This window comes from Ranitomeya imitator, chromosome 2 (assembly GCF_032444005.1).
Source record: "Ranitomeya imitator isolate aRanImi1 chromosome 2, aRanImi1.pri, whole genome shotgun sequence".
Classification (NCBI taxonomy): domain Eukaryota; kingdom Metazoa; phylum Chordata; class Amphibia; order Anura; family Dendrobatidae; genus Ranitomeya; species Ranitomeya imitator.
The window spans coordinates 765735327-765760079 of NC_091283.1; the positions used below are offsets into that span (position 1 = coordinate 765735327).

A 24753-nucleotide genomic window follows, 5' to 3' on the forward strand; every position below is an offset into this window, starting at 1 on the left:
CCCTCAACTCTATTAGTAACCACAGACATTAAAGCAAAAGTCACAATTTATATGTAAAGAAGCACTCCTTCCATCAAAGTTTTTATACTCTTCATATAATGAGGAATCACTATATTGCACTTACAATTGCTCATTTTGCCTTTCTACCCAGTAAATTCTTCTCTTTTCTCTGCTCGATGTGGAAACAGGAAGTCTCTTGTCCTTGCAGAAATCACAAACATGTTCCTCATAGAGACAGACTTTGTGCTTCGTGGCGGCCTGTGGTCAGATCTCTCCTTGTTTTTCTGGCCTAGAGCAGGAAGAAAAGACTCTGCCTACAGTCCCACCCGAGAGCACGGGCATAGCATTAGCTGCAAACTTCTCACTGATTACCAAAAAGAACCACAAGATGGGTTTCTTCACCCCAAATATAATTTTAATCAGTTTAACAATGCCAACCTGACAGTGTCTGTAGTTTACTTTGCAAAATCCTTCTGACAGGTTCACTTTAAGTTTCCAAAAGTGAAAATGTTGCTCTGTAGTTTGTTGTAACATAGCCTCCCAATAGTGAATGAACTTTATTTCTCCATAGAGCTGCCGGCTTTCAGTCATAGAGGCATTCCAATACGGCTGGTCGCTCCTCACAGCATTGATGGTGGCAGCTGTAAGCTCGACCTGGCACTTTGACAGCCAGCTATGCAGTGCGTCAGTGCAGAGTTGGCTGTCAGTCAGTACCAGGGTGTGCTTTCAGCTACCGCTCTCAGTTGTGTTAGCGGTGACTGTAAATGATACATGCCCACTTGCATGACTGAAAGCTGGCGGGTCCCCGAAGAAATGAAGTCCATTTACTCCCACGTGCCACACACTCAGTACTGCAACAAAGCACCTTCCAAACGCTATTAACCTGCACTTTAACCCTATATCTGCAGATAAATAGTGCTATCTGACATAACGAGTTCGTTTTAAAGACATATCTTCATGACTCTGTCCTTTTCTGTGTTGCTGTCGAGAAATACCGTCACGTGACTTCTTAACTTTCCGTGCTAAATACATATACGTTCCTGTCCAACAAGTTGCCATTTGATAAGCTCTCAAGTGTTTTATTTTTTTCTCCTTTTCTCCATATGCTTTTAATATTGTATATATCAGGAGCCACTTCTAAACTTGAGTGGACAAGTTAACCGTTTGTTTTTTTTTTTTAAAAAAAAAATTTTAGTGGCTATGTCATAACACTGAAGGTACGCTAGCGAATAATAAAAAAAAAAAAATCCAATTTTCATCCAGGAGAGTGGGGCGACTTTTTTTTTTTTTCTCACTTGTCATCCATAGGAATTCCGTTTTTTTGTTTTTGTTTTTTTATTATTTACTCATTAGCTATTAATCTTTTACAAGACCATTTAGTTTCCAATGCTATAGAATTGTAATGTACATGTAAAAATCATGTGCAATACTGATGGTCCGTATGGCATGTGGTTTTTCCTTTTCTTTTCTCCCCTAATTCTGAAGACGTGTAAGAAAAAATACGCAAATCCGCTCTGCCTCATTGAATAAATAATTTTTTTTTATCAGATTGCACTCTTTCAATTTGTACGCTAGTGTGAGCGAGCACTGATAGATTAATAAAGCACAAAATTAAGAAACCCATAGTGGATGGGAAGTTTGTCTTCCTGCATCTTTGAGCAAAAGTTTTCCTTGAAACAGTTTCTAAGGGTAAGGCTACTTTCACACTAGCGTCGGAATCTCCCCGTCGCAATGCGTCGGGCAGAGATTCCGACGCTAGCGTTAACGCACTGCACAACGGGTGCAGCGGATGCATTTCTCCGGTGCATCCGCTGCCCCATTGTGAGGTGCGGGGAGGTGGGGGCGGAGTTCCGGCCGCGCATGCGCGGTCGGAAAAAGCGGTCTGTCAGGGGCAAAAAACGTTACATGTAGCGTTTTTTGCTCCCGACGGTCCGCCAAAGCACGACGCATCCGTCGCACGACGGATGCGACGTGTGGCAATCCGTCGCAATGCGTCGTCAATACATGTCTATGGGGAAAAAACGCATCCTGCAAGCACTTTTGCAGGATGCGTTTTTTCTGCAAAACGACGCATTGTGACGGATTGCAGTTAACGCTAGTGTGAAAGTAGCCTAAGTGCACAATTTTCAGTAATTGGCAGCGCTTTGGGCGCAGCACATGTCCGCTGTGTCCAAGTGCTGGCGGCTATTGAACGCCGAGATTTTCAGCCCATTTTTTTAGGCTAAAAGTGCCCCTCTCGGCTTATACTCGAGTCATTGTCCCATGGGGCCGGAGGGGGAGCGTCAGGAGTGGCGGCTGTCACATCATACTCGCCTGCTCCCGGCGCAGTCTCTACACGTCCCTGCTGCTATGCGTGGAGTGCATATTCATTACTTTAATGAGCGGTACCATGTGACCGTTGAACACAGGAACAAGCTCCCGGCACGCGCCGGAGACCATCGGAGAAGCAGGGACATAGAGAGACCGCGCCAGGAGGGGGTGAGTATGACAGGGGAGGGTGAGCTATGCGATATTCACCTGTCCCCGTTCCACTGCCACGCTGTGCCTTCCGTGTCCTCTGGCTGTGATATTCAGGTCAGAGGACGCAATGACGTGTTTAGTGCGTGCCCTCTGCCTGAACAGTCACTGCAGAGACCCGAAAGAGACAGCGGCGGTTGAACGGGGACAAGTGAATATCGCAAGTGCTGGTGTCCTGAACCAGCTGCGACTCCGGCACCTGGCCCCATAGCGCGCCGGTGTCCCTGCCTGCTCAGGCCCCCGGCACTCGGTGCCCAGCGATGAGAGGTGAATGTGTCATATATATATTTTTTTTATCGCAACAGCAGCATACGGGGCATATTATTCTATGGAGCATCTTATGGGGCCATCATTAACCTTTGTGCAGCATTATATGGAGCATAATATATATATATTTTTTTGTTCAAATAGATTTTTATTAAGAATAACAAGGCAATTAACATGTTACATTCTCATTTTCAACACAAAATTCCCCCCCCCTTCAAACAGCCCCCTTCAGTCCCAAAACCCCCCGCCCCCACCCAACAGAGCAGCTCACCTTGCTAATTACTTCCATCATTAAAACAATAGAATATCTACTCCCTCAACCGATCGTATAAGCCACACTTTACATTACTATCCCATAGCAATCCACGAAGACCACAATTTATTGAACGTTTAAATTTTCCCTCTCTTCTTATAAATCCCCTTTTCCAGTGTCAGGCCTTGCTTCACATATTGGAGGAACTCTCCTCTTGACGGCGGCTCTTCTCTAATCCAGTTTCGAGCTATTACCTTCCTAGCCATGTATAACAATCTGGCAATAGCAATCCTTAGGTTTTTATCCACTCCAATCTCATCCACGCATCCCAACAAACAGACAACTGGGTCCCTTGGCACCTTACATCCAAACGCACCTTCCATACGACTCAAAACTACCACCCAGAAGGCAGCCAACCTCTGACATGTCCACATCATATGAAAAATATCAGCATCCGCGGACCTACACCTCGAGCATTCAGAGTCATTACGCAAACCTGTCTTGTATAGCACCATCGGAGACTTATAAACCCTATGTATTACATAGAGCTGTGACAGCCTATACGGTTCGCTCAGTGACAGTCTTGGGACCCATTCTAGCACCGATTCCCAAGTCTCATTTCCCATTTGCCCCAGATCCCTCTCCCACTTAGCTCTCGCCATTATTGGAAACCCCAATAGGAAAGTATGCAACAAATCTTTATACAAAGTGGATATGACCCCTCCAGTAGTCCCGTCATTACACACATACTCCAATACTATATCCCTTTGAGTTCTAATACCTCCGTCCCTCCTCTGAGCTCCAAAGGCATGCCTCATCCGCAAATACTGATACTCCACTGCAGTCCCAAGACCGAATTCCGCCTGCAATTGGGAAAATGATTTCAATTCACCTTGCTCAATAATTTGATATGCGTACTGAATCCCTTTGCCCTGCCATTCTGTCAGTACCCCCAGTGCCTCAAACTCCTTCAGATTGTTATGCAAGAATCTAGTCAAGTCTGTGATCCCACGTATGTGCCTCAATCTACTCCACAGCTTGCGTATCAACAACACTGTCGGATGTAACTTCCCCAGAGTCTCCAGAGATCCATCCTCCAAACATTGTACCACTGGCCTTCTTTTTGTCACCACTTCCATCAACCGCTGTACAACTCCAGATGACCCTTCATGCGCCCAGCCCTTTAAATGTTGACTCTGGGCTGCAAGAAAATATATTTCAGGGTTAGGCAGTGCCAGGCCCCCATCATCCTTGGGTCGCTGAAGTGTCTCCAGTCTGATACGTGGATGTTGTCTCCCCCATATCAAATTCCTAAACAGAGAATTAATCTGTCTAAATTTCCCGCGTGGTATCCAAACTGGCGCATTATGGAGAGTATACAGTATTTTCGGCATCAGAATCATTTTGATAAGATTCACCCTACCTACCACAGATAAATGCAGCTTAAGCCAAGCATCCGCTTTTGCCTTAAGAATACCTAAGATTGGAGTCAGATTCTTATGTATATAATCAGTAACAGGCATAGATACCCATATTCGAGGGACTTAAATTTGCTCGTCACCTCCAGTCGCCCATCCTCCAGTGGTTCCCCACCCATGTCATCTACTTTAAACAAGATAGACTTACTCCAGTTTATCCTAAGTCCCGACACCGATCCGAATTGTTCAATAATCCCAATGGCTCCTTCCAAGGATGCAACCGGATCTGCCAAAAATAACAAAATGTCATCCGCATACAACGCCACCCTTTCTTCAATCATCCCATATTTAAACCCCGTCACCTCATCAGACCGTCGAAGCTTAGCAGCCAGTGGTTCCACAGCCAGAGTAAATAAAAGAGGAGAGAGCGGACACCCCTGTCTCGTCCCTCTAGCCAGTTGTATGGTCCGTGACAACTCCCCGTTCACCCTAACCCTGGCCATCGGCATCGAGTACATTAGTTGAATCCAGGATATGAACTGCGGTCCAAACCCCATACTCCGCAACACCTGCCAGAGATATCCCCACTCCACACTATCGAACGCCTTTTGGGCGTCTAAAGATGCAATAACTCTCTGGTCACAGTTATCGGATCTGAGTTGCAAGTTCATATACAGCCTTCGTAAGTTGATCGCAGTTGACCTATCAGGCATAAAGCCAGACTGATCTGAGTGTACCAGGCCGGAAATAACACTTGTCAACCTCATCGCAAACACCTTAGCCAGGAGTTTAACGTCTATGGTAAGCAAAGAGATTGGCCGATATGAATCCGGCTGTGTCGGGTCCTTCCCCTCCTTAGGAATCACCACTATTGTGGCCTCCCGCATAGATGCCGGTAGCCTTCCACCATTCCTAGCCTCCTTCAGGACCGCCTTTAATTTAGGGATCAACACTTCCCCCAAATTTTTATAAATTTCGGCAGGAAATCCGTCTACGCCAGGCGCCTTCCCACTAGCCATCGACTGCAACGCCCGCCCCAATTCCTCCTCCGTAATGGGAGCCTCCAAATCCTCTCTATCCGTGTCACTCAGCCTTGGGAGCTCCAACTCCTCAAGGAACGCCACCGTGTCCTCCATCGACCCATCTACCCGAGAGGAGTATAAGTCCGCGTAAAAATCTGCAAAAATCTCCAAAATCTCTGAAGTCTCAGAGACAGCCATACCGCTCCCAGTCACCAGAGAATGAACAAAGGAAGTATTTCTCTGGGCAGAAGCCACCAGCGATAGCAAATGACCCACAGATTCCCCCTCCTGGTAAAAAGCCAGATTCATGAATTCCCTTTTCCTTTCAGCCTTACTCAGCAAAACCGCCTCTAACTGACTCTGAGCTGCCTTTAACCTCCTCCCAGCCTCTGGAGTACCCATTGTTACCATTTCATCCTCGGCTATCCTCAGCCCCTCAATCGCCAACCTCTCTGTCTCTCTCGATTTCCGCTTACACCTACTAATATCCCTGAACAATAGCCCTCTCAAGTACGCTTTCATGGCTTCCCACACAGTAAGCACATCTACACTTCCCTCATTTGTCTCAAAAAATTCCACCAACTCCTTCTTAATCTTTTCCAAGTCTATACTGTGTAGCCAATTAGGGTGAATCTTCCACTCCCTCCTGCTCCCGGTCCGTGTCCCCACCGGCCGAAATTCCACCTCAACTGGACTATGGTCTGAGAGAGCCCTAGGCAAATATCTCACGTCCCCTACCATCCTATCCAGTAAACGGTTCCCCAGCGCCAAATCAATCCTAGACAAAGTACCATGAGCTGGCGAGTAGCATGAGTACCCCCTTTCCCCGATATGTCTAACTCTCCATAAATCAATCATACCCACTTCCCCGACATAGGTCCCAAATGTAGTGATATTTCCCACTGTCCTATTCTGGGGGTTTTTGTTCTTATCCCAAAAATCATCACATATATTATTAAGGTCGCCGATAATTAGTAACGGTAACGGTCCCCAACGCTCTACCCTCTCCAGCATCTCTCTTATCTTCTTGCTTGAGTATGGGGGTGGAATATACATTGCCACTATACACATCAATACTCCATTCATTTTACATTTCACCACCACATACTGACCATGCACATCTTCCTTTACCGCTACCTCCTCATACTGCACCCCCGCAGGAATCAACACACACACCCCTAGAGTACGTCGAGAAAGTAGAATGATACGCCCTCTGTATCCAGCGCCTATTCAATACATTCACCCTCTCCCGCACTAAATGTGTCTCCAGTAGACATATCATTGAGACCTTCCGCTCTAGAACATACTGTAGACTTGCCGCCTGCCATGTTTTATCCGCCAGCCCTCTCACATTCCAACTCAATATTTTAATACAATCTCCCCTCATGTGGCTCATCATTTCTCATAGTATCCAATTTCCCAAGTATGAGCTCCCCTAACCCCCCCAATGTAACGCATTCTTCCTCTCAGCAAGAGTGGGGCTCCACTGCGAACACTCTCCCTTACATAACCCTCTCCATTCGCTTCCCGCTGCCATAGTAATCATAATTCCCCCTGTCAAGGTGAAAATATATGTCTTTATACACTTTTGTACTTTTATATATTCTTATGCTGTGAAACAATAAGATTTTCCCTTTGCTTGCCAAATGCAAATTTAACTGTATTTAAGATGGCTGCCAGTATTCACCTTTGCTCCAGATTCGCCCTGCTGAAGAAACGAGTTATACATTCCAGAAGGACAAGTATCATTTCTCTGGAAATGATACTTAAAGCGATGTGGACAAGATGTGGACAAAGGAAGATTCATCAGATGACGTCAGGCCAACCAGAGGGACTGAATACTAGATACATTGCTTAAACCCCGCCTAACCCTGCCCTCTGCACACCTTCCCCCAATGGACCATATAATGTTGTGTATATGAAATAAAGAGTTCAGTTGCTGTGAGGTGACCACTACGTGTGGAAGCATAAGCAGACACTGAGTTTGAACCAGCATTGTGTCTGACTCATTCTTCACTCCGGTACCACTGCTTTTAATCTAATTTGGAATGACTGGTGAAGGAAGGGTATTGTCGTGACGACCCCGACACCCCCAACTTTTCACTTTATTATATCTTAACATTCCAACTTATATGAACATATAGAAAAAGTACCAAACCAATTTACAGTACCCGGAATAGCCCTCCTCCCCCATACTTAGTAGACGGTACTATCCCCTCCGGCCAGTCCCTCAACATGGCCCAGCAAAACCCCCAGCAGTTGCTCAACTCTTTAACCAACGCTAATAAGCGCAAAACCCTCTGCCAGCGACAGAGAAAACAATTCCCAGCCAAATCTCGCCAATATGTCAGTCGCCCATTCCTTTCAGCTTTTTCTCATTGGTGTCAAGCCACTGGGTAGCGTCCTCCGGTGTCAGGAAAAAGTGGGTCTTATTAAAAGCCACCAGTCTCAGCTTGGCGGGAAACATCACTGAGTACTGCACTCCCAGCTCCCTCAGTCGCCGCTTGACTCCAGTAAACTTCATCCGCTGCTTCTGAACCGCAGCGGAATAATCCGGATAAATGGCGATTTTCTGACCTCCAGCCGTCAGATCCTCCATCTCTCTAGCCTTTCTAAGGATAATGTCTCTGTCCCTGTAGTTCAGTATTTTAGCAAGCATGGTACGGGGATTCGCTCCTGGGGCAGGGGGCTGCGGCGGGACCCTATGAGCTCGTTCAACAGCAAAGACTTTTGTCAAAATCGTGCTCCCAATTTTCTCCAGCAGCCAGTTTTCAACAAACTCTGTGGGATTTCTCCCCTCAGTCTTTTCAGGCAGCCCCACTATACGTATGTTATTTCTTCTGGGCCTATTTTCCAGATCCTCATTTTTGGCAGCGAGCTCGGCTATTGCTTGGGCGAACTTCTTTTCAGCTTTTTGTAATTTAACTATGTGATCTTCTGCCGTGCTCACCCTCTCCTCCACCACTCCTATATGTTTGTCCATTTTCTGTAGGGCCGCATTAATCTGTGCCGTGTCCCCTTTAACTTCCTGCATCTGTTGGGCCAGGGAATTCAGGGATTGCTGGCACGAGGAGATCAGGGTAATAACATCCCTAAGAGTCGGCTCCTCTCCCTGCGATATGCCTTCAGGTCCCCCATTAGCCCCCGCCATGCTGCCTCCTTCTTTCCCCTTCTGTACCTCGTGCTGCTCAGCCATGCCTGCTTCCTTCACCTCTTGGTCAGCTCCAGCTCCGGATCCTAATCTAATCACTTGCTATCTTCAGTGGGACTTACAGTGTCTGTAAAGCTTTAGGCTATGTGCACACGTTGCGGATTTTGCTGCGGATCCACAGCGGATTGGCCACTGCGGATTCGCAGCAGTTTTCCCTGAGTTTACAGTACCATGTAAACCTATGGAAAACAAAATCTGCAGTGCACATGTCAATTCTTTGTGCGGATTCTGCAGCGTTTTACACCTGCTCCATAATAAGAATCCACAGGTGTAAAACTGCAGGTGGAATCCGCAAAAAAATCTCGGTAAATCCATGGTAATTCCGCAGTGCAGAGTAATCTGCAATGTGTGCACATACCCTTACAGTATAAGCAAGTATAATAAAGGAGTCAACTTTTTTACATATTAAAGGGAATCGGTCATCACTGTCAAGGAAGCCCCTCGAAACTGCTTTTATGGTCATGCAGCTCTTAAAAAGATGAGCCAATCTATACCTTTATTGACAAAATCCTCCTTTCCATATCCAAAAAATCTGCATACAATTAATATGCAAATGAGGCTGAAATGCTCTGGGCGTGATCAGAGCACTTCCTTCCCTGTGCCTCCTCGCATCTGTACTCGATGTGTAGTCATTAACCAAATAATAGGCCTAACTCAAAAAGGCACTCCCATAAATACAAAATCAATCAAAGAGAACAATCGGAAGCTTGAATGCCAATAAAAAATATCAAATTTTATTAAATCACAACAATAAATAAAAACAAGTCTCATAGTAGCCAGTGGAAATACATGTGACAGAATGATACTGTCTGCATACAGTAATATGCCAGATCTAGTAATACATATACATACGCCAATGGCAATAGCCGCACATAAATATGAAGATAGGGAAGATATAAATAAATCTCCTATATATTATAACCTATCAAATATAGCCCATTCCTTAGTATCACTGCAAAAAACAATTAAAGCATATGCCAGTGTGTTGCTATATAAACGTATACCTATAGATGCTATAATATCATATACCTCAGTGGGAAAGAAAAAGCATATAAATACCAAAAATAGCTCACAATAGTAATAAGGAGAGGGCAAAAGTATGCACAACAATATCCATTATGTCTACCTATGGTTAATAATATCACAGTGAACAATGAAAGAAAGGGTTAATACCATCAGGCACATTACATAGCAAAGCATAGCGTCAGGTCGCCCCCTGCCCTGACGCGTCGGGGAGGGGATTGGACAGGCCGCATGTGACGTTGACCGGCAGTGATGTCCGAGCCGGTTTGTTGAGACAAGCGCCATTTGAAACCGCTGCCACCACTGATTACACCTACTATATAAACCCTGAAATAGCCACTATGTGCTGTGACTATCCCCCTGGACGAAGCATACCGCGAAACGCGCGTTGGGGTCCTTTATACTGAGCTGCGTATCTAGGTAATATGCCCTCTCTCTATTTTTAGGCTGCTTATATGCACTATATGCACTTGTCTACTATTGGTGCAATATGTGATCTGTCCTGCTCTACTGGATGGGGTTTCTTTTTTATGAGCAACTTTGCTATGTAATGTGCCTGATGGTATTAACCCTTTCTTTCATTGTTCACTGTGATATTATTAACCATAGGTAGACATATTGGACATTGTTGTGCATACTTTTGCCCTCTCCTTATTACTATTGTGAGCTATTTTTGGTATTTATATGCTTTTTCTTTCCCACTGAGGTATATGATATTATAGCATCTATAGGTATACGTTTATATAGCAACACACTGGCATATGCTTTAATTGTTTTTTTGCAGTGATACTAAGGAGTGGGTTATATTTGATAGGTTATAATATATAGGAGATTTATTTATATCTTCCCTATCTTCATATTTATGTGCGGCTATTGCCTTTGGCGTATATATATGTATTACTAGATCTGGCATATTACTGTATGCAGACAGTATCATTCTGTCACATGTATTTCCACTGGCTACTATGAGACTTGTTTTTATTTATTGTTGTGATTTAATAAAATTTGATATTTTTTATTGGCATTCAAGCTTCCGATTGTTCTCTTTGATTGTTGTTGTTGTTGATGTGTAGTCAGGCAGAAGAAGGTGAGAGATCACGCTCTCTCTAGGGTTAGGTCATAATCAGTTCAGTGTGTAAGTGCAAAGACCAGGAGAGGGGCGCTGAGATCTGGATTCACACTGGAAAGTACATTAGTAAATTTTATACTCTGTAACATTTTTCCTAACATTGTATTGTCCATTTCCATTCCACTTTATCCCAGGTCCTGAGTAATGCTTTCACTTTCTTTTTCCAGAGCAAGTTGGAGCCCTTGACGCTCAGAATATCGTTGCGGTCTCATGTGGGGAAGCGCACACACTAGCCCTAAATGACAAAGGTCAGGTGTTCTCTTGGGGTCTGTCTAAGGATGGTCAGCTGGGTCTTTCCATCATAGAAGAATATGTCAGAGTACCAAGGTAATGGTTCCCAATCTGGCACCTATAAATGTACTGCTCTCTTATATGTAACTAATATACATGTTCAAGAAGTTTGGGTGAGATCTACAAATCTGAAACAAAATTCTTGGCATTCTGCCGCGTGCCACAGCATAATTTTTTTGTTGAATGTGAACAAGGTTTTGCAGTCCTGTTCACTTGTAATACACAGGGGTGTGGATTGCACAATGAAAATCTGCAGCAGATATTGCAGTGAAGGCCACAGTGAGTGTGGGGCTTTAGAAAACCGTTCAGAGGATTACCTAGGCAATTTTATTTTAACAAAAGCTCAGTTGTGAGCAGCATTAGGTCGGGGTCTAAGCTCTGCAGCACAGGCAAGTGATACTTTAATAGGAAAGTGAACACGATGCACGTGCTGTAGAGATTATTGTTTATAAACACTCATTTGTGAGTCCACTTTTTTCATATCTTTGGCCAATAGCTTTGCCTCGTGACTCATCCAAACATGAGTACGCTTGGTTTGATCAATTTGGACATGAAAGAAAGCCTCTGCAGCCGCCTCTGGCAGCAGCATTTCTTGCTTGAGAACATAGTCAGGCATTGTTGAAATTCACCAAGTTTGATCTTTTTTTGGTTAGATTTTTCTATACTAATTTTGCTGAACACGCCCACGCCAATTTTTTCCACCATTTAACCCTTTAATTTAATAGCTAGAACGCCCAAATTTTGCACATACACACTACTAACATTAGTAGTGTGGAATATGCAAAAAAAATGGGAATATGACATGGTTTACTGTATGTAAACCATGTCACATATCATGTCGGGTTTTGGAAGGAGAGAGCAAAAGCCGGCAATTGAATTACCGGCTGTGAGCCTGCGAGAAAATCTCGCAGTACGGATGCCATACGGATTACATACGGAGGATGCCATGCGCAAAATACGCAGACACACCCTGCCTACGGAGGAGATACGGACCACTATTTTGGGGACTTTTCTGCGTATTACGGCCGTAAATTACGGACCGTATTTTTATACGCTGAGTGTGACGTCGGCCTTAGTCATGAATTAGACAAGCGGTGGTCGTCATGCCCCGTTCAAGCCTAGCTCCACATTTTGATGGAGCTGTCCAATACCAAAACTAGCGTGAAAACACCATAGGTGTCAACATTTTTGTGCAATTTCCAAGATTTCTGCCATAAATACTTCGACACAAAAGCCCAAGTGTATTCACTCTCCACCCACCCAGCCTGGCTGATGGCTACAGCTTGTACTAATTGTTGTGAGATCTCAGCAGCAGGAGGGACACTGAGGAGCTGTCAATCTGTCTTGCTGGGCAGAGATGAAGGCTTAACTTTTATGAATTATGCAACTGTTCTGACATGGTATGTACATCATTCTCATCTGGTCTAATAAATCGGATTACTATTTTATGTTGATTGTATTGTGAAATCTAGAGACACAGATGCTTTAATTGTTACATATTGAGATTTATCTGATCTCACCATTCCATGACCTCTACTTTATATGTAGTATTTTACTTCTTATTCTAACCGTATTTTATTTGTTTCTCTAGAAATATAAAGAGTTTATCTGATGTTCAGATTGTGCAGGTTGCCTGTGGTCATAAGCATTCGATCTCACTCTCCAGAGGTAATGTGTTAATGGCAGCATTAGTATTTTGTGTGAGATTATCAAGATACCGCATGGCTCAGATAGATTTTTACATTGAAAAGAGACATCTCTTTTAATTGTAGCATCCCCATTGGATATCACTATTATTTTACATATATTGTACTCGCTTCCCTAATGTTCGGCCTCATGGGCTTCTGCTCAATCTAATATCAATCTCAAGATGCAACTGCCCGCCATCATATGGGCATCTACAGCCAGTACCATGTCTGCCTTTTGGGGAAGACCATCTGATTATCTTCTTCTTTTATAGTCTGTTTAAATTGGCAAGAACATGCGTGCATAAATACAGTCATGGAGGCTGAACGGTCATCTGTGTGATGGGAGCTGTCTAATAATCATTAGTAACTGTGATAGTAGTTTCTGTTCCTTGCTGTAAAGAGCATGTGTGAAACAGTTAATGCAATTTCATCAACTGTTATGCCATGGCACCAAAGTGATATTTAGTGATACAATCAGTAAGAAATCAAACAAGTAAGAGACTGACATAACATTTCTTAATAAAAGTACATCCAAAAAGTTAGTTTTTATGTTGAATTTCCCTTTAAGCTAAGAGATATTTTAGCAGGAAAAGTGAGAATCTTCTGGAGGAAGGCATTTCAGCATCACCTTCAGCTGATTTTTAGCAAATGTGTTTACGTTTTTATCTTTTGTCTTGAATTTGTTAATTTTTGTAACATAGAAATGATAAAATGTGTGCAGTTTTACTCGGCACTTTCAGCCCTATAATGATTTTAGTAGTGCCCCCTGCGGCTAGTTGATCCAGGAGAGGTTCGCTCCAGGTTATCAGTTGTTAGGATTGATTCATGAAAGTAAGTTTTTATGTAATGTATCAATACCCGATTATAAAGAGAAAATGTATTCAGCCATTATATTATAAAATTTGTAGTCACCTCACTTGTGAAACAAAAAAGTGAAATTGAACTTAATATTTTATCTTAAATTATTATTTTCTTGTCTGTTTTATTCCATAGAAAATGAAATTTTTGTTTGGGGAGACAACAGATATGGCCAGCTTGGATTAGGCTCTGAGATCAAGAAAGAAATGACACCTAGACCATTGAAATCTTTACCGGGGATCCCTTTTCGCCAGATTGCTGCTGGTGGAGCGCATAGCTTTGCTCTGACACCATCAGGGGCAGTTTTTGGTTGGGGACGGAATAAATTTGGCCAGCTTGGTCTCAATGATGAATTGGGTAAGAAGGCTTTCTAACTGCAAAGGGCTGATAAAAGTGCCAATTATATAATGTTGCCATCTGTTATTAAAGCAGAATGGAAGATGAGCTAAGCCCACCAGCATAAGGGCTTATCTACAGCATTCTGTAATGCTGTAGATAAGCCCCCGATGTATCCTGAAAGATGAGAAAAAGAGGTTAGATTATACTCACCCGGGGCGGTCCTGGTCCGGTTCTGGTCCGATGGGCGTTGCGGTCCGGGGCCTCCCATCTTCTTACGATGACGTCCTCTTCTTGTATTCACGCTGCGGCTCCGGCGCAGGCGTACTTTGTCTGCCCTGTTGAGGGCAGAGCAAAGTACTGCAGTGCGCAGGGGCCGGGAAAGGTCAGAGAGGCCCAGCGCCTGCGCACTGCAGTACTTTGCTCTGCCCTCAACAGGGCAGACAAAGTCTGCCTGCGCCGGAGCATGAAGACAAGAAGTGGACGTCATCCTATGAAGATGGGAGGCTCAGGACTGGACTGCAACGCCCATCGGACCAGAACCGGACCGCGACAGCCCCTGGGTGAGTATAATCTAACCTCTTTTTCTCATCTTTCAGGATACATCAAGGGCTTGGCTCACCTTCGATTTTGGGGGTGACAAAGGTTATTTAAAACTGGTTACCATCATTCATTATATACACTCATAAATTCAGAATCACACTCATAGATCCATGAAAGAATAATTTAGCCAGAATTCTGTTGTAAATTGTTTTTTTTTTAAAGTTGCAAAATTGTGTTGCAGTTTAGAGTTGCACAAAAATGTTGCAACTTTTGTCATTTTCACCCCAGTCTTTCCCAGTTTCTCCAAAATACGCAGAGGTGGGTGGTACGGGGGCATGACTCAGAGCTCATCTATTTAGTGATGAGCTGTGGCATTTCTTTGCATGTGAAATCTTAGTACAGCCAGAGACTGGAGTAAGATTTCTGGTGGGGTCCACCTCTTCATGAATCGGCAGCATCTGACTCCACCGCTCCCCCTCATAAAGACGTAAAAATCACTGGTCTTGATGAATTGGGGGCCATAGTGTTCTGGTCAAAGACCCTTTTACTTTTTGTACTTACAGACAGATCTTGTCCATGTCTCCTGAAATCATTACGAAGTCAGAAAATTGCGCATATCTGCTGTGGTGAGGATCATACTGCTGCACTAACAAAGGTATAGGCAAGTCAACACAAGAAGCAGCCATGTCCCAAGAGAATGGGCGTATCCAGCGAGAGAAAATTATGTGCTTCCATTGCTGGTTTATGGCATTGGTTAAACTTTTACAGTGTAACATAACTGTAGAAAAGACATGGATCACACCTCGAAATATCACACGTTGATCTGTTGCTGCTAAGGAAATATAGCAAGGTTCTCAGTTTTGATCAGAATGTATAAAGCCCACTAATGTATAATGGTGAACTCCCCGCTGGGTCTCTACACCTATAGGAGCACTTAGGTGTCCCACTGCACCCATACGGCAAGGCAAAGCCCCCATGGCTCCAGGTCACACCTCCCTACAGGCACAGCAACGTCTGCCACGCAGCACAGTGCTATGGGGCACTTGGGTTTCTTACCCATCTTTTTCTGGTATCGGTGTGGCAATGGTCGCCGCTTTGCAATAAAAGTTACATGCTGGGGACCAAATAGGAGATTCACCGTGATCTGACACAGGGCGTAATACATTGTGATCAAAATGATTACCAAGAACCTCATTGATTTTGCTGAGCCGCAATAGGTCCATCTATAATATGTAGATGTGGGGTCATGTGTGTGTTTTTTTTTTTTCTAATATACTACAGTTATCATTTTCCAGTTGCTTTACAATGTTGAAAGCTACAGAATTTTACATTCACTTGGCAGTTGGTCCCTTGCCCATTTAGTACCATCACTATAATTTGACCCCTATATTTTTGGCCTATATATACGGTGTAGTAGTGCAATTTGCAGTGCACAGATATTGACAGCGGCATCTAACAGCAAAGCTCAGCTCTGGCCACTGCTATTAGATACAGATGCCAGCTATGGAACACAGACTTCATCTATTGTGTGGGAGAGAGCTCCGCTCATGTTCTCCCTCCATACTTGTGGACCCCAGGGGAGCACATACAGTTATGCCCATGTTTGTGAAGGCGTTAAGAAAATTTGGAGCACGACCCACGCCTATCAGATACGTATAAGGGTGCCCAAGCTCGTTTTCCAGATGAAGAGGCAATGACAGGTAGGTCGTGTTGAATTTCTGCATGCCAGATGTGGTGGTCTTACTGTAGCTCAGTGACCCCAGCATAGGCAACAGCTCATTTTTTTTCTCTACCTGTTAAAAAGACATGCTTGCTCAGTTTAGTTGAGTGTGCATGTATGGGGAGAGTCGATGGTAGAGCTGAAAGCTATTAAAAGTGTATGGCTACACTATGGTCAATACAGCTTTTGTTAACAAAAATCTGAGGACTGATTTTAGTTATGTAATCTGAGCGCACCATAATGTAGGCGCATAGACCCTGATTGCAGCAGTGTATCATTTGCAGGCATGTGATTTGCTGTTTTAATACAGTGTTTTATCAGCATGAAATTATCACTAAAGGCTAGGTTCACATCGCGTCAGCGCATCCGTTAAACGGATGCGCTAACGTTGAACCCCAAATTGTCTGTATTTTTCCGATTGCGTTAACGCATGGTTGCTTTGCGTCGGCCTGCATTAGCAATAGAGTTCTATGCACAGTGAACGCTTCCATTTGCCATAACGGACCCGAAAACACGGTAGTCCGCTTTCGAAGGTGCGTCACAAAATAATGGCCATCGCTAACGCATGCCAATTTTTGACATGCGTTAGGATCTGTTGTGCTAATGGAAGCCTTTGGGTGCGTTAACGGATCCGTTACATTGTATTAGTGCTGCTTAGAGATGGATCCGTTAAACGGATTGCCTTAACGCAATGTGAACCTAGCCTAAGTGATAGATCGCTGGAATCAGGGTCTCTGTACCTACCTCATGCTGCTGTCGGATTACATAGCAAATACCTGATGACAGATTCCCTTTAATAATGTTGTTCTTTGGTTTGTTTAGGAAGGAGGCGTTTTTACATTTGGAGCTGGAGGTTATGGACAACTTGGTCACAATTCTACAAATCATGAGATCAATCCCAGGAAAGTGTTTGAACTCATGGGAAGCATTGTCACACAAATCGCTTGTGGGAGGTAAGTGTTTTAAGACAGGCAGGTAGTTACTGTACATGCACTTGCATTAGTTTACAGCACACCTTTTGACAGTACTACTAGTCAGGATGCTTGTAAATATATAAAAGCATCTCCTAAAATGTCATGCACCCTAGCGTGAGCACTTCTGCCAAGAGCTGCTAAATACAAGGGCTTGTTTCTTTTCTTTTTCTGTTTTTTTGTAGGAGGAGTTAGTTTTGAATAAAAGAAAAAAAAGGGGGGTTGGTGCTGTTAACCAGTTTAATTATTTTTTTTTTTTAAGTTTTGAATGACACACTTCCATTTAATGTAGTGATAATGGGATAAAAAAAATTCCAAATGCATTGAAAGGTTGGAAAAAAATGCAATTCTACCAATAACCCTTTTAAAGGCACATTTTGGGGTACATGCAGTGGTGCAACTAGTCTGATGAGCCCTGGGGCAAAATTTGGACCTTGGCCACCACCTGCATGTTGGTCAGATGTTTTTGCCCTTGTAGCATTCTAAATGCTATAAATATGCCAATTGCCTCTTCAGAGAAGACGAGGACTAGAACTCTAGTGCCACCTACTGGAAGTGGCAATCCTAAAAGTCAATATCAACCCTTTTAACAAGTCTTGCAATATGACTTTGGATAAAAGCCAAACTGAATTTTCATCCTAAATCATGTTGGAAGACTTTTTAAAAGGTCAATGCTTTTTAGGATCACTACTTCCAATAGGTGGCACTAGAGATTCAGTCCTCTTCCTTTCTGAAGAGGCAGTGTGCATATTTCATTTATCAGAGGATTTCCTCTCTCTGTCAGGCCTGGCTTGTCACTCTTCACAAGGAGAAATGTTATCCCTTAGATCCCAGATCCTTTAAAGACAAGTGTGTACCACCCGTCCCGGGCCCCTTCCTGGTACAACGGTCCCCATTAGGAGACCTTCCGTTATTTTTCAAACATAAAATAAAAATTCTTAGTGCTGATAGGGGACTTGAAGCTGTGTTTGTTCATTTTCTATACTGCAGTACAGCAATATAGTAAGAAGCATTTCTCCTATGAAGCCCAGCCTATGGCCGGGCTTCCCAGAAGTACTAGGACAGCAGGTCCCAGCTGTGATTCCAACCTATCAGCATCCAATGACACACGAGAGGGCTGATGGGTGTCTGAACGGTGCCCTCACCTTGCTTCCACCATTTAAATGCCACTATAAGAGCTGGCCTCAGTCACTGTATTTAGAGGCACTTACCCCTGAGGAAGCCACGCTGTGTGGCGATACGTGGGGGTGTCTCCCCCTCCTCCACTACCATGACCAGGTGACTCTCTTATTTCAGGATCTAACAGGTTTTCTGCAGTCCCATTCATCCTTCTCTCTTTTTTGATTTTGGACTAATTTGTGCTTCCTCATCAAACTATTTTTAGGGAGAGTTTTGGGTTTTGTGCATTATCGCATTCTTTGTCATTTGTCAGCCTGCAGTTTTTTATCCTGTTTAAACTTTATTTGTCTCTGATACTATGATTTTTTTCTCTTTTTGGTAACATACATGTTTCTAGCGTGTGGTCAGTGATCCGATATCTAATTAGTAGTGCCCTCAGGTCCCCCATTTTTCCCTCTTTTTAGAGGCAGGCGCTGGCTGTGTAACACAAAATGCGTCCTAATGCTTAGTCGCTCCATACACTCTCTCACACCCCATGACGTAGTATAATGTCATGGGGCGTGAAAGGGTTAAATGACTAATGCTGCTCTAAATGCTGACAGAATGTTTCTTTTTTTTTTTTATGTTTTCGCATACATCTAGGCAGCACACTCTGGCCTTCGTCCCATCATCTGGTCGTATCTACTCTTTTGGACTTGGTGGTAATGGACAACTAGGAACTGGTTCAACTTGTAACCGAAAAAGTCCTTTTACAGTGAAAGGAAACTGGATATCCCACAGTGATTACTCCCAGCATACTGACAGTAAGGGGCTGTTTGTTTGTTTTTTGTGGGGGAGGGGGTTATATTTTGTTTTTAACCCTTTTCTGTTTCAGCTTGGTAATCATTCATGTATTGTTTACCGTCAACTTATTTCATTGTAGGAATAGAGGGCTACTACTGTGTGAAGAAAATTTTCTCTGGTGGAGACCAAAGCTTTGCACATTACTTTCATGTACAGGTAAACCAAGGCACTTTTTTTATATGTTATTACTTGCTATACCCTTTTGAAACACTGTTTTGTTTTTTGTTTTTTTCCTCCTTGCTTTTTCTAAAAGCCATAACATAAATTTTGCTGTCAATTTTTGCATTTTGTTTTTACAACCTTTTCTTTGTTGTAAAAATGACCTCCAGGTCGGTGCAGTTATGGTGATGCCAAGTTTCTCTAATTCTTTTTTACTTTTCTGTTTTACTTACTTTGGCTTTCACTGCGTGGGATAAATATTTTGACATATTTATTCTTTGAGACAATTAAGCACATTTTCTATTAGTTCCCTTAAGTGATTGCAGGCTGAAGTCCCATAATTGCCCATATGATGTACTGTGATAACCCATCATTTCATGGGGTTAGTGGTTCAGGGCGATTGGCTTCGGATGCACTCCTTCACCATTACTTGTCCGTTTAAATGTCCCGATTGACAACCACATCTATGAGGTTAAAATCCGATGCCTGCTGTACAGAGCGGGCTCTACTCCTGAGCCCTATTCACACAGTAAGGCTGCGGTCACACGTTCAGTATTTGGTCAGTATTTTACATCCGTATTTGTAAGCCAAAACCAAAAGTGGAACAACCAGAGTATAATAGAAAAACGTCACCACTTCTGTATTTATCACCCACTCCTGGTTTTGGCTTACAAATACTGATGTAAAATACTGACCAAATACTGCTAGTGTGACCGTAGTCTAAGTGTACATCTCTGCCATAAATGTATGGTGGATGTCATCAAGGGGTTAAATACCCAATTATTAATTCCCTTTTTTTTTTTTTTCCTTTTAAAAATAGAAGAAAATAAATAGCGACACCACATACCACTCAGAGGATATGTGCACCCTATAATTGATTTGCGAGGCGTATTTATTTATTTTTTGCCGTGTACCACTTACCGACATACAGTTACTTAATATGCCAACTCCCCGACTTTGAGTCGCAAATTTCAAATTTTCAGTCTTCATATCCTTAAACCAGGTAGTCATACTGTACAAAATAATTGATGAATAACATTTCCCGCATGTCTACAGTACTTTACATCTGCATCATTTTTCAAACGTCATTTTATTTTTGTCAGGATGTTAGAAGGGTGAAAAGTTTAGCAGCAATTTCTAATTTTTGAATGAAATTTACAAAACTTGTTTCTTTAGGGACCTATTCCGATTAAAATGAACTTTGCGTGGGGCCTATATATTGGAAACGCCCCAAAAGTGATACCATTTTAAAAACCGCACCCTTCAAATACTTTAAAACTTCTGTGAGGAAATGTTTAACCCTTCGGATGCTTTACATGTATTAATGCGAACTCAAATGAAAAAAAAAAACACATTTTTACTTCAAAATGTTGCTTTAGCCCCCACTATTTCACTTTTACAAGGGATAGCTCAAGAAAATGGGCTCATAAGGGAAGGAGCACCCTTTGAATTTTGGAACACAAATTTGGCTGAAAGATTGTGGACGGCATATTGCATTTGCACCCAAACAGCAGACAGCCCTCCAAAAGTGACCTGATTTTGGAAATTAATCTAGAGATATTTTGAGTTTGTCGAGCCTGTAGGTGCAGAACTTTTTAAATTGTGGATGTGAAAAGGAAAATAGTTTTTCTTCTCTTAAAATGTTGTTTTAGGCACAAATTTGTAATTTTTGCAACGGATAATAGGGAAAAACAGACCTCATAATTTGTGATTTCTTTTGAACACATAGATAACCCATTTGTGCTCAACGACTGCTGTTTAGGCACGTAGTAGGGCTCGGAAAGGAATGGGCGCGATATGATTTTTGGAGCGTAAATTTGTCTGGAAACCCAACAAAAGTGACCCCATTTTGTAAACTAGATGCTTCAAGTAATTCATCTAGGCGTGTCCTGAGCCTTTTTTTTATAGCATTGATATGTGAAGCCAAAAAAAATTATTGTAGGTGCACACGGTCAGGAATTGGGAGCGCTTTGCATGCATCACATGTCCGCTGCATCCAAAGAGCTGCCGGCTATTGAATGCAGGTGATTCCGCATGTGTTCATTGAACCGTGCAGAATCAACGCGTCCAATCCATTGTACGGGTGAAATTTATCTTGCGGAGACTTGTCTCTGCAAGATAAATTGACATTCTGCGGTCTGGAAAGATGCGCCACATGTGTCTCTGCTGGTGAGCCACGGGCATCTCTGGATGCATAGTGGACATGGAATTTCTAGAAATCCCATCCACTATGCTGCAACATCTGAACGCTGCAGGTTGGACGTGTGGATGTATGCAGCATCAAACCTGCAGCGTTTACTGACCATGGGAACGTACCATGATATTTTTTTTCCCCCACTAAAATTCTGTTTCAGCACCAAATGTTTAAAGGGAACCTGTCACCCCCGTTTTTTGAGATTGAGCTATAAATACTGTTAAATAGGGCCTGCGCTGTGTGTTCCTATAGTGTATGTAGTGTACCCCGATTCCCCATGTATGCTGAGAAATAACTTACCAAAGTCGCCGTTTTCGCCTGTCAATCAGGCTGGTCAGGTCGGGAGGGCGTGGTGACATCGCTGGTTCTTCCTCAGCTTTACGTTGGTGGCGTAGTGGCGTAGTGGTGAACAAGCAGCGCGCGATCTGCGCTGTCATCCCTTTCGTCGGTGGGGGCGGCCATCTTCCTGGGGCCGCGCGTGCGCAGATCGAGTGCTCTGCTGCACGGGGCTTCAGGAAAATGGCCGCGGGATGCCGCGCGTGCGCATTAGAGATCGCGGCGGCCATTTTCCCAAAGCCGAGATGCAAACTCGGCTTTGGGAAAATGGCCGCCGCGATCTCTAATGCGCACGCGCGGCATCCCGCGGCCATTTTCCTGAAGCCCCGTGCAGCAGAGCACTCGATCTGCGCACGCGCGGCCCCAGGAAGATGGCCGCCCCCACCGACGAAAGGGATGACAGCGCAGATCGCGCGCTGCTTGTTCACCACTACGCCACTACGCCACCAACGTAAAGCTGAGGAAGAACCAGCGATGTCACCACGCCCTCCCGACCTGACCAGCCTGATTGACAGGCGAAAACGGCGACTTTGGTAAGTTATTTCTCAGCATACATGGGGAATCGGGGTACACTACATACACTATAGGAACACACAGCGCAGGCCCTATTTAACAGTATTTATAGCTCAATCTCAAAAAACGGGGTGACAGGTTCCCTTTAATTTACACAAGTGTGTATTAGAAGAAAATGGATCCCATCGTTATGCAATCTCTACTGAACGTGGCAGTACCCCATGTGTGGTTGTAACTATTGTTAGTGCAGGCAGCAGTGATTGGATGGGAAGGAGTGCTACTTGGCTTTTAGAATGCAGATCTAATTTGAATAGATTGTGGGGGCCATTAGCTGAGCCCCTGAGGTGCAAGATCAGCGGGAAACTCTCACAAGTGATCCCATATTGGAATTATCACTTCTTTTTTTTTAATTCAAATAAATTTTTATTAAGAATAACAAGGCAATTAACATGTTACATTTACATTTTCAATATAGAGTATTCCCCCCCACCCCCACCCCACAAAGCAGCTCATCTTGTTAATTACTACCATCATTAAAACAATAGAGTATCTAATCCCTCAACCATTCGTATAAGCCACACTTCACATTACTATCCCATAGCAATCCATGGAGACCACATTTTATTGAACGTTTGTTTTCCCTTTCTTCTTATAAATCCCTTTTTCTAGTGTCAGGCCCTGTTTCACATACTGGAGGAACTCTCCTCTTGACGGCGGCTCTTCCCTAATCCAGTTTCTAGCTATCACCTTCCTAGCCATATACAACAATCTGGCTATAGCTATCTTTAGGTGTTTATCCACTCCAATCTCATCCACGCATCCCAACAAACAGACAACTGGATCCCTTGGCACCGTGCATCCATACGCACCTTCCATACGACTCAAAACTACCACCCAGAAGGCAGCCAACCTCGGACATGTCCACATCATATGGAAAATGTCTGCATCCGTAGACTTACACCTCGGACATTCAGAGTCATTACGCAATCCTGCCTTATATAGCACCATCGGAGACCTATAAACTCTGTGTATCACATAGAGCTGTGACAGTCTATACGGTTCACTCAGCGACAGTCTTGGGATCCATTCCAACATCGACTCCCAAGTCTCGTTATCTATTGGGCCCAAATCCCTTTCCCATTTAGCTCTTGCTATTATTGGAAACCCCAATAGAAAAGTGTGCAACAGATCCCTGTACAGAGTGGATATGACTCCTCCAGTCGTCCCATCATTACACACATACTCCAGTACTATATCCCTTTGAATCCTAATACCTCCGTTCCTACCCTGAGCTCCAAAGGCATGCCTCATCCGCAAATATTGATACTCCCCTGCAGTCCCAAGTCCAAATTCCGCCTGCAATTGGGAAAATGATTTCAGTTCACCTTGTTCAATTATTTGATACACATACTGAATCCCTTTGCCCAACCACTCTATCAGTACCCCCAATGCCTCAAATTCTTTCAGATTGTTATTATGCCATAGCGGCGAGTATCTAGTCAAGTCCGTGATCCCACGTATGTGCCTCAATCTACTCCACAGCTTGCGTATCAACAGCAAAGTCGGATATAGCTTCCCCAAACTCTCCAAGGATCCATCCTCCAAACATTGCACCACTGGCCTTCTTTTTGTCACCACCTCCATCAACCGCTGCACTGCCCTAGATGATCCCTCATGCGCCCAGCCTCTTAAATGCTGACTCTGGGCTGCAAGAAAGTACAACTCAGGGTTAGGCAATGCCAGACCCCCCATCATCCTTGGGTCGCTGAAGTGTCTCCAGTTTGATACGCGGATGCTGCCTCCCCCAAATCAGGTTCCTAAACAGAGAGTTGATCTGTCTAAATTTCCCACGTGGTATCCAAACCGGCGCATTGTGAAGAATATACAGTATTTTCGGCATCAGAATCATTTTGATAAGATTCACCCTGCCTACCACAGACAAATGTAGCTTAAGCCATGCATCCGCTTTTGCCTTGAGGGCATCCAAGATTGGAGTCAGATTCTCATGTATATAGTCAGTGACCGGCATAGATACCCATATTCCCAGGTACTTAAATTTACTCGTCACCTCCAGTCGCCCGTCCTCCAATGGCTCCCCATCCACATCGTCCACCTTAAACAAGATAGACTTACTCCAATTTATCCTAAGTCCGACACTGATCCGAATCGTTCAATAATCCCAATGGCTCCCTCCAAGGATGCAACCTGGTCAGCCAGAAACAACAAAATATCATCCGCATACAACGCCACCCTTTCTTCAATCACCCCATATTTAAACCCCGTCATCTCATCAGACTGTCGAAGCGTAGCGGCCAGTGGTTCCACCGCCAGAGCAAACAAAA

The 24753-nt window shown here is 43.7% G+C and overlaps 1 protein-coding gene across 2 annotated transcripts in view; it reads left to right on the forward strand.

The window, feature by feature from the left end:
• The window catches only part of HERC4 (HECT and RLD domain containing E3 ubiquitin protein ligase 4), a 152460-nt gene that overhangs the window by 17010 nt on the left and 110697 nt on the right, over nt 1-24753 (forward strand). For both annotated transcript variants that reach the window (XM_069753442.1, XM_069753443.1), the window contains exons 3-9: nt 11008-11167; nt 12723-12799; nt 13813-14034; nt 15120-15211; nt 17099-17229; nt 19009-19169; nt 19289-19365. In XM_069753442.1, coding sequence (XP_069609543.1) covers nt 11008-11167; nt 12723-12799; nt 13813-14034; nt 15120-15211; nt 17099-17229; nt 19009-19169; nt 19289-19365 — 920 coding nt within the window. The remainder of the gene's footprint in view (nt 1-11007; nt 11168-12722; nt 12800-13812; nt 14035-15119; nt 15212-17098; nt 17230-19008; nt 19170-19288; nt 19366-24753) is intronic.